The 11,456-nt window shown below is 36.3% G+C and overlaps 1 protein-coding gene across 4 annotated transcripts; it reads right to left on the reverse strand.

Annotated features, from left to right (window-relative positions):
* Positions 1-5,725: 5,725 nt before the first annotated feature.
* Positions 5,726-10,345, reverse strand: LOC129875168 (UBP1-associated protein 2C-like). 4 transcript variants are annotated; one of them, XR_008763086.1, is made up of 3 exons: positions 9,008-10,345; positions 8,487-8,557; positions 7,487-7,903 (listed from the first exon to the last, which is right to left on the reverse strand). XR_008763086.1 is itself a non-coding variant. In XM_055950609.1 (2 exons), exon 1 carries the CDS (start codon positions 10,266-10,268, stop codon positions 9,009-9,011), a length of 1,260 nt encoding a protein of 419 aa, XP_055806584.1. In that variant the 5' UTR covers positions 10,269-10,345; the 3' UTR covers positions 5,726-5,937; position 9,008. The 4 variants fall into 4 exon arrangements, 2 of the variants coding, with proteins under 2 accessions (XP_055806584.1, XP_055806583.1); XR_008763084.1 differs by having other exon boundaries at positions 8,487-8,580; XM_055950609.1 differs by lacking the exons at positions 7,487-7,903; positions 8,487-8,557 and adding an exon at positions 5,726-5,937.
* Positions 10,346-11,456: the final 1,111 nt, after the last annotated feature.

An 11,456-nucleotide genomic window follows, 5' to 3' on the forward strand; every position in this document is an offset into this window, starting at 1 on the left:
ATTAGTATACATCACATACATAAGGTAAAGAACAATATGAGCAGAAGTAATCATAAGTAGGGAACGGAACTAAGGGAACTCAACACAATAGATGTCCAAAGGGACTACACTATAAAACATCTAAACATGCCTCTAGTTTAACCTTTGATGGGGGCTTAGGAAAAGCTCCTAGCTCACCCTAACAATAGAAGAAATGTCTAACAATAGTAACATGAATAAAAGTCTTATCCTCAGTAGAATGAGGACTCACCAACTCCTTGGAAATCTAAAGAGAACTCTAGCTACGAGCGGGATAGTCGTGAGTGTCGTCCGGCCTAACATTATGACATAATGTAGATAAAATATGCGTTAGTACATTTGAATGTATTATGTATGTGAGGTATGCATGAACAAGTAAAAGAGCATATCCATATGCTATAAGATGCATGACCAATCATAGTGAACATGAGTATAGCTTAAAAGCAATTTAAAATATAAGAAACTCTTGGTCAATGTATACCAAAAAACTTCAACTTTCAACTCATAACTTGACATCTCATAGCTTAACTTGAACTTGTGTGGGATAAGACCTTTAACCGACAGCTAAGACCATGCAAGCTACTACATAGAATCCAAAGACTCTTGCATTGACATAGGTTGATCACTCCTTCTTCAAAACAAGGAAGGATACCTTGCCAAGGCATACTCCAAGATAACTCAACTCAACTCAACAGGCTATATGGATCCACTAGCTAGGTCATAAAGGTAACCTATGTGGGCAATATAGTTTGGGACTTTATGTTGCTACTAGGATTCCCTTGGATAACCAACTGCGTTATCCGACCAAACCCCACCTAGAAGTCCTCTCGGTGCTTAGTCAATATCCCAACAAAAACTCATAAAAACATACTCATAACATAGTAGGGAAAGATAGTAACTGCCTATCAATCCATCTTTAAAACATTTAGGAATAAATGATCTAACTTGGTGATTCATAAGAATCTATAACTTCGGTGAGAATTGTCCTTATCACCATCTCAAAACATCTAATGATCTTAACTCTGATCATCATCTCAATCTTTAACTTTAAAAGCATAATATTAGTTGTAACTCATTGTAAACTATCTTTATAAATCATTTAACTCATGATTAACTCATAAAATCATCTTTACTTCATAATCATAGAAACTACTTCGTCTTTACCCACTTAGTGTACTTAAGATTTGAGGACGGCTATAAAAATATCTGAGTTCATTGAACTGAACTTTGGAAAAAACACAATTGCCCTTCATAAAATCCCAAATTTTAAGTCTACGAATAGGGTCCTACGGGCTGTCTAAGTCTTGATGAGTCGTCTAAATGACTCGTCCTGTAGGTTTGAGAAAAGGGTCGGAGAACATAGTCTCTGAAGTTTATGAACGACTAATGTTTACAACCCATCGTCTCAGAAATGGTCCGTTCATAAGGCTCGTCCTGCAGGTTTGAAAACTTAAAAATATACTAGTCTCTAAAATTTTGTGACAGGTGGTATTTATGACCCGTCCTAGCTTCTACGACCCGTCCTGCAAGTTCGTAGACTTGTCCTTGAGGGATCCTTGAAACTTGGCCTCTGAACTTATTTTACGAGGGGTTTCTATGAGCCGTCATCTTGAGGACGACTCATCTTGACAAGTCATAGAATCTCTCATGAGGGCAACTTCAACTTTTGTTCGAAGGGTCACTCTACGACTCAACTTTACGAGTCGTAGGGATCTCTACGAGCCGTAAAGGGACTCATCCGCCTGGATAGGTTCAAAATTTTGAGACTTTGCTCCTTGGTTCCAACTTTCCAACTTACGGGGTCTTACAGATATGATCATTTAAAACTGATCCAAGTAAAATCTTATATCGAAACTCAATCGATAAGAAAGCTTTCAACTCAACTTTATGCTATCTTTTGACCTTAAAACATCTCCAAATATATTCCCACACTAAAAAATGGAATTTAACACCCATGCACAGAAAGAATAGCCTCATAAGACCCTATAGGCATATGAAGAATGATTCGGGTCTTAGCTTAAAATATTTTGGGGTGTTACATCATGGGAATGGGCCCTTATATTGGGCTTGAGGACCTATTCTACGGTCCATAGAAACTCCTATGGGCTATAGAAATCATTTGTACGAAGGTTCCTATCAAACCAAAATTTCATTAAGTGTTTGGGGGACCTATGAGTCAGCCTTACGCCTTGTAGAATCTTCTATGGGTCGTAGGTGGCACTCATGGTCCACTGAACAGTGTACTATTCTTATTTTCTCTGGGCTTCTCGGAATTGATCTAAGTTAGAATAGTTCGGGATGTTACACCCTATGTCATCCTTAGCTCTGATAGCTGAAATTTAAACACATTTTTGTTAGTAAAGAACATAGATGGGCATTGAGGACATCATTTTGATGAACTCAAAGCCTAAAATGAGTCTAAAGTTTCTGACTCGTCAGTGGCTAAACCTCACAACTAAGTATTGTGGGATTCATGATGATTTGACATAAATAAGGGTCATTTATGGAAGACAACCTATAGTGTGAATATGTGCTTTGTTAGTTCTTTCATTTTAACAAATTTCTAGTGGTTGCAAACATTAGAACATGTCCTATTATGAAGAATTATTGCATTTTGAGGCTAAACTTAGTTGCATCCTTGAGAAGTTTGGGTTAATTGCTGCCACCTTGTTACTATGTTTGTTGCCCTCTTTCTGCTGCATTATTTTGGTCATTTCACTGCTGCAGTTTTGGCAGAACAGCTGCTGCATTTTGGGTGATTTTGAGGCTCAAAGTGCTTCTATTTAGGTATAACTAATAATAAGAGTCTAAAGGGATCCTTTTCCACATCGTGTGTTGGCTACCATATCTGAATATGATGGAAAATAGTTTTTTGTGACCGGTCTTGAATTGTGTACGTAAGTAAAATATTTATGTGATCTTATTGACCTTATATATGACATTATTCAGTTTTATTTGTGGGATAAATTGAATGTACAAAATATTTTAAGGCTTTCATGTACTTTTATTTATAGGATACAACTCAAGAATTATTAGAGTATCATTGATCACAACAACAATTATAGTAGCATGAGATGGATATCGCAACTTAGAAGGATTACAAGACTGTGAGAGAAGAGATGACGAGAAGAGGTTATTTCCTTGGGTATCAAGGGAACATGATTAAGGCCTTGGTGCATACATTTGATCCTATCACTCTCAAGCACCACATTAGTTAGTTTTATATTTCACACTCTATTTTGTTAGTTTAAGAACAATTATGAATGTTATTGATGCTTTAGGATTCATGTATCTTTGGATTTATTTGTTAATCTTTAAATTATTATTTATATGAAATCGTTTTCTATTAATATTTCTTATTCAATATTTCTATTTTTCATTTAATATATTCTATTGGAAATATTGAATTATATATAAAAATATATTAGAGAAAAATAGCTATGGTTATTTCATAGCTAAATATTTAATACATATATAAATTAAAAATAATATTTTACAAATTGCGATGGAATAGCTAAGGAAATTTCGTAGCTAACATTTCCTAGCGACGAAATTAAACAACAAAGTAGTGAGGGATTTTATATGTATTAGCTACACAAAAATTCGTTGCTAGAGTTAGCGACAGAATTTATATGTTGCTAAAAGTACCAACAAATGTCAAAAATTCATTGCTAATGGCTTAGCTGCGGGGAGTTTTAGCAACAGACAACATTCCGTTGTTAATCCATCGCCAAACGACTTTAGCGACGGATTTCGTCCATCACTAAAACTTGTTTTTTTGATAGTGATGTACTATTATCTTCTTCCCAATTGAGAATAGTTTTAGAGAATTCTTTTTTGAAAAATTTTGAATAGTGATAGAAAGTAAAGATAGAAAGTAGTTAGAGAACTTCTCGTTGGCTAAGAAAGGAAATCCAGATTATGTACCTTTTCAAGCTTGGATCTCACTTTTGACTATCAAGTTTGCTTAAAATGGAGTTTTTCTTTATGGGTATAATCTCTATTCCATTTATGAGTAGCTACATCAGTAGCTAGGGGTGTGTGTAAGATGTGGGAGTAAAATTCAATGGGTACTGATTGATTAGCTCCAAAATTAGTTGTTATGCATGGATCTATTGTTGTCTTGAAGTTTTAATCTAAAATCCAGTGGTTGCAAACATTGGTTGAACTCTCTAACACCATTTTGGCTTGAGAAAGCAAAATAGAGTTGGGTAAGACTTCATTAGTGAGGACTTGTGAAATCAGTTGTTGGATAGAGCTAGAGATAGTCTAATCCGACTAGTTTCTCATTTAAGGGTAGAGCTAGAGCTAGAGATAGTCTATCCACTCAAGTAATGTTTGATGTTTTGATTGTTATGGTCTTGGAGTTTGAGAGAATCCAAGGAATATATGTTTGATAGTTCGAGAGAATATCGAATGTAGCCTAGACCAAACGCTATCCATGTATTGACCAATTTGGATTTGACTAGTTTTTGCCTATTGAGTTGAAATCACATTGTGATGCACACACCCTTAATCCTTTCCTACCTTGGGAAAAACTCATTTGTATTATCTTCTAGCAATTGTTACTCGTGATGATCAATTTTAGTGTTCCCTAAATACCTCCATTTTTATATTTACTTGTTTGAGAATATATCATGCTAGTTTGTATTGAGTCTATAAAGCAGTTTGAACGTAATCTTTTCTGTCTGTCCTTGTAGTTCGACTCCAACCCCATGGTTGGGCATATGACCTCCTATATCTTAATCACTACACCTAGTTGAGCGTTATTAGTAACCAATCCATTTTGCCCTTGAATTTATTATCTTGTGTGTCTACCTTTGGTCTTTTACTTTCCTTCCATTTTTATTATTGTTCTTGGAGTTTCCTACTTAGGATCTTATTATCATATCAAAAAGAAGTATCAAACATTGTAAAAACAGAGTCAGTGTGCCGATTTCTAGCAAATGAAGGATATAGTCATGAAGAAGCTTTGATACTCTGGAGTAATGCACTCAAGGACAAGGAGTTTCTTCCCAGGAAAATTAAGTCATGTTGCTTATGAATGAATTCCATATATTTAGTTTATTCCATTGTACCAAAAAAATTCTTGTATGTAATTAGTCCTTTGGTTAGCTTATGAGAGATCACTGAGATACAAGGTGTTATCAGTCCACTTATATCTCAATGAATTCTCTTCTGAAACACGCTCAAGCTTTTCATTTTCGAAGTACAATATTTATATTGAGATGTATTTGAATCTCGGACATCAAGCATCAAACTTTCAAAGACATTGACATTACATTGCAATGGTCAAAGATCGGTTTTAACCCATGAGGCGGCACAGCTTCACCTATAGGTCATTAACGTGGATCTTGCCGGATTATGACTACTTAACAGCAGGCATGAATTTTACGCAGCGCTCAAATCTGATATAGTCCTGCTGATGATTTTGGATTCATCGACAAAAATTGCAAATCAGGTACTCCGAAGAGCTTTTAGCATGAATATGTTGAAAATCCAAAACATCTTATGCAACTTTAAACATCAATGATTTAGGAGAACTATTCATTTTATAGGTCCTGCAAGCAGATTGACCACGACATGCCATTGTTTTTTGCCTTCTACGTAAAAAAAAAAAAAGATTAATGCTTTACAAGTAAATAAAAGAGAACCAATCATCAGTAGCTTCTGAAGGCGGCTGCTTCATTGAGCTGAGTTTCGCGAAGATTTAACTTTTTGATATTTTATTTCATATTTACTCAAAGCGTACAACATCTAACTCTAGAACTATTACAAATTTCTTCTTTCAAGGCCTTTGTACAAGGTCGCCCAACTTGAGCATATCCACATCAACCGGACCTTGATCTTCACCAAACTAGCAGTCCATGCCATCAAACCTCAGCAATATAGCTTTCACTCCGCTCCACGTCATCACACCTCAGCAATAGAGAGAGTACAGAGTAACCAAGAAACAAGGAAAATAATTTTGTTATGGAGATAACAATTCCACACCAGGGAAGACAGCGGAGGAACTAAGCTAAGAAACCAGAAAAAAACACAACATATGCATTCCAATTACAGTAAGAAACATGCAATATGACACACAGGACTTGTTCAGGATTTTGATGGCAACTTACTTGGGCGGCTGCATAAATAGACAATTAAATTCAAAAGTCTATTCCTTTTACAAGGAATCCGCTGGGAAGTTTGTTTCACACATTCAGATTCAAATTGCGAAATATACTTATGTTCCATAATCCTTGGTTTATTGTTTGCTCATGTTCCATGATCCTTTTGACAGCTTATTAAATCTAATACAAATCCAATAACAATGTTCAACCACCAAGAAAAGATGAAACTAAGAACTTGTTCAAAGAGTGTTGAAATCAAATCACAACAAACTAATTTTATTCCTCACGCCATCCAGGATAGATCACAAACCATAGGAGGAACAGATCAAGTTTCCAACAAGCAATCACTTTCTAGTTGTGCATACAAGAATTTAAGGCATCAACACTCAGATTCAATAATAGATATCAAATACAGTATGAACAGGAATCACCAAAAATCTGAAACAGATCCAATACGCTTGAGCAACAAGGTGACAACAGAAAACAACAATCACACATATCAATCAGATCACTGAGCCTAACAGCAATCTTTTGGAGCATGTACAGAGCTAGAAACAAACATCATATTAGGTTCAATTTACAAATCTACATATCCTGGAAACAGCAACAGCATAGTGAAGTAAACATTATTCTGCTGAAACAAACCAACCCCACACCAAAACCACTTGCATCATGTGTTTGTTGACCCAACTGGCTTCATACAGTCTCCCCCTCCTCAAGTCCGTCCACAAAAGAAAACAAAGAAATTAGGAGATGTGTGCCTTTTCATCAAGAGAAATTAGGAGTGCTATAAACAGGGTTCTTCAGAAAGACTAGAAGAATAATGATAATTCCAATAATTCCCAAAAAGGTGACTTTTCAGGAATGTTCCAATAATTCGAAAAAAGATGGATCTAAAGGAACAGCTAACTAGAGTTCTCATTTTCTTCTTTTCTGCTTTTGATATGTGATAGAAACACCACTGGTCATTGAGACAAATACAGGCAAAATGGCAGAAAATTTTTGGTTCTTGCTAAGACAGAGCATTTGCGAGTTTCAAGCCTTCCCAACACCACTCCAGATATTAATAAATTAACCATATATAGAGAAAATTCTAATAAAACAATACACATGTATTATGATTGTGTCAGATAATTTGATTCAAATCAGTGACCAACAGCAAAAACAAAAACCCTTTTTTCACAAGCATTTGAGAGAAGAAATGCAAGCAAACAGTGTACAATTTGGATCCTACTACCACACATTTGTGTTTTCCCATCTTTCCATAAACACTCCAGATATTTATTTATTTAAGCACTAGTACTGCTTTTTGTTTATTAAAAACATAATGTTAATTGGAACAATATACAAAAAAATTGTTCACATCGAATAATTTGTTTCGGATCAGCAGTATCTGACAATATCATAATGATCCCCTGTAGTCTACATACAGAAAGTTAAGCCAATAATGGCTGAACATAAAATGATAGAAGAGCTAAATGGTCACATTCGTCAGATAGGGAACGTACAAGAAACAGGAAGTACATGAAATATTTGATAACAAAACTGACATCAATCCTCAATACGCTAATCAAAAGATACAGCAATTTTTGAAGTAACCTAAGTACTAACTTAATACTAGCAAATATCAACTAACAGCCACACATAAGAGCAGATAGGTGAAGCAGCAACAGATGCACAGCAGTCCATGTAACCAAAGATTTCAGAGTCTGCAATCAGGAAATCACCACAACCATTTAAAGCATGTTGCGTCCAAGAAGCTCTCAAGACACCTGAACAGATATCCATGTACGATTCAATCAATCAAGATTCCAGCATATAAAACTTGGTGAGGGCATAAATTTGTAAGAAAAATCATTTTCAAAGTACAGGGGGATGGACATAAGCCACATTAAACAGCATATTGAATCAAGTTACATGCGGCTCTAAAGAACATGCACTAGACTAGTGCAAGTAGATCCTCTCCCACCCTGTGGGAGAAAGGAAAGACCAGAGGAAAGCAACCTCAGGCAACCATTTCCATAATAATTTCACAGAGAAAGTTAACCCCTTCACCAATACAGTCTCCAATATGTCCTGCTAGCTTTATGGCTTTTCCCAATTGCTATCAAATAGAATGGTGTCGTGCTTTCACATTAATTGAGACAGTAACTAATTACAGAGAACCATAGATAATATCTAAGACATTCCCCTTTATACCTTTCACCCAACTCCATCCCAGATGAAGAACTGATACAAGATAAGGACCACCTTCGCAGGGCAATAATGTAGTAAAATAGTTTACACAGTCCGCAAACAAATTCTTGTTACTTGATAGATGTAGAAAATTCAACAGATTATGACAAAAAACTCAACTGATATCCAGGAGCCAGAAGATCAGTGGTAAAGCAAATAAACCTTCCAATCTGCAGCCCCTTGTCCAAATGCTTTAAAACACACACACAGACATCTGCAGATTTCAGAAATAGAAAAAATGGAAATTTACCCACATTGATTCCTGACCCGCCAGCCCCTAATTTTTCTTCAAATTATTCCAACCAAAATAACACAAAATTTTGTTCTCCTGGATGCATCACAAAAATCAAGTAATGCACAATCCACAGCACAAAATTGTTTGCATAGCGATGAAAATATGTTGGATACTTTACTCAAGAACAAGTATGACGCTATCAGTTACCAAATAAACATACAGAAAAAAAACACTGGACCACGAACTGTGGGCCATGCACTCTAATGAAACATTTAAACTACACCATATCAAATAAGGAAAAAAGAAGTTTGTAAACCAAAACACCTCAGATAGTTGCTCAACAAATATATGCATAAATACTACAAGTGAGAATAATATGTTGATTCAACAAACTCACAAGGATTACCTCAGTAATATGGAGGCATGCCCTGGTACATACCACCTGGTGGAACCCTTGACCCGGCTCCTGGTTGTGGTACCTGTGAGGGATAAGCCGACTGTAAACCATAATTACCACCATCTGTATAACCTCCTGAACTAGGCATTCCAGCAGAGCTTTGAGGCATCCTGTATCCACTGTAATCCCCAGAAGCACCACCATACCCACCAGCGCCAGCATATCCACCAGCACCACCTGTGAAGGATCCCGGTCCTTGGTTTCCATATCCAGGCCCACCAATAGCTGAATTCAGATGTGGATTCTGATGTGCCACCATTCCAGGCTGAGGTGGTGGCTGCTGCATTCCTGGACCAGGCCCACCTGAAAACCCTGGATATGGACCCAACCCGCTTACAGGAACACCATAATTTGAACCGGGCATCGATCCAACCCTATCATCACCAGGCATTCCTGTAGGTCCAGCATTCGGCATTCCAGGGGCACCTCCAGGCCCCATATTCTGGGTCTTCCCCTTCTTATTATCGGTTGCCAATTTACACAACACCTGATGTCCTTCTATTGTCTTCACCGGATCAACTAAAGAAGCCCTAGCTCCCTCCTCAGTCTTGTACACAAAAAAAGCAAAACCTTTGGCTTTTCCAGTTTGTTTATCAAATCCCAAAGGCCCCTCTTCAATCTCTCCATACATAGAAAAGTGATTCAAAAGCTTCTCGGAGGAAATATCAAATGGAACATTACCAACATAGATCTTCCTAAGGGCAACATCAGCAGACTGTGAATTCCCCGAATTACCCGCAGCTGCAAGCTGTGTCACGGTAATACGGCCATCAATTTTCTTGTTGGGCTCCTTTAAAGAAAGAATAGCAGCATCAACGTGCTTGAAAGTTACAAAACCATATCCTTTAGATTTGGCGGAGGCCTTGTCTGTTATAACTATAGCCTCGTCTAGCTCTCCATAAACAGAAAAAACCTGTCGGAGCTTGTCGGTGGTGGTCTCCCAACCAAGACCACGAACGAAGAGTTTGCGCTGAGATATGTCGGCGTCAGCGACAGAACGTACAGCTTCCAGGACATCGGGGTAGCGAAGGGAGGCGTTACGGAGAATTGAAACGCACTGGTCTTTGGTGAATGTTTCAAGAATTTTGTCGATGTCTTCAGGTGAAAGAATACCGAGTGCCGGAGGAGCGGCGGTAGTTGTGACGAGTTCACTGGATATGGGATAAGCACCGCCGTTCTCATCAGCCTTGCGTTTCTTTGTTAGATCCATGGTAGCGACCCTGAGAGAAGTGTAAACCCTAGAGAAAGAATGATTTGGGAACGCGCTTTGGAATAAAACCCTACAAGGGAGCAACTGGTAACTTATAAGGATGAGATGCTCTCCTTACGACAGCGTATAATTGAGAGTTTTTTTTGGCCAAAATCATTCTTAACCTATACTTCAAGCTTTGATTACATTCTTAAAATATTATTTTTAGCAAAAAATATTCTTTAAGTATTTAAATTTAACAATTTTTATAATTCTACTAGATTTTTTAGAAAAGTAACAGATTCTACAAAAATTAAGTCACTCATTTGTATTTATTATTCTAAAATACGCCAAAAATATTATCGTGGACATTTTGGGCGATTGAGTTTAATTAACAACTTTTTTCATTTATTTTTTATGTGATTTAATATTAAAAATTTACCAATTGAAATATGTTTCTTCTCAACTGAATCTTCTTAAGCGGTGTTTGTAGGAAACTTTCAATTCCAATAATGGAAAATGAAACTCTAATGCGAGACATAATCAAAATTTTGATTAAAAACTCGAATGCGAGATATAATTAGAATTTTGATCACCTTAATATCAGATTGCATTGAAAAATTATTGATCTAACTACAATTTGACTTTAAAAAGGGTGAAGATAATTAAGCTTCAACTTATTTCCGTTGGTAAAAGAGTAGAAGATCAGATCATGTATCCTCAGACCTTCCTAATATTTTTTGTTTCAGCAAGTAATGGTGTCCATGATTTGTAATATTCTTTTTTTCAGAAGCTTTTTATAGCATGTAATGAATTATGCAGAATTTTTTTTTGTTCACATGAATTGCACATGTGAAAGTAAATCTCATTGACCCTTTTTAAAGTGTGATGAACCTTGTATGCCTTAGTTATAAATTTGGGAGTAATGAAAAATGATGGAAGTCTTTATGTTATTTTACTTGTTATGAAATATTATTCGAATCTAGATAATAATCATGTGGCAATGAAAATAAATATGTTGATTTGTTAATGTGTGATGTGCCACGAATATGTGTAATTGGTTATTGTTGTAGAAATTATCACCCTTTCATTATGCATATGAATATATTTATTTGCATTGGTTCTGAAACATTGTTATGATGGATAATCTTCTAAAAGTGATAAAAGAGGAAACGGGCCACACATTGTGGTAGATTTTATAAAAGAGGA

Source organism: Solanum dulcamara, chromosome 11 (genome assembly GCF_947179165.1).
Source record: "Solanum dulcamara chromosome 11, daSolDulc1.2, whole genome shotgun sequence".
Lineage (NCBI taxonomy): Eukaryota > Viridiplantae > Streptophyta > Magnoliopsida > Solanales > Solanaceae > Solanum > Solanum dulcamara.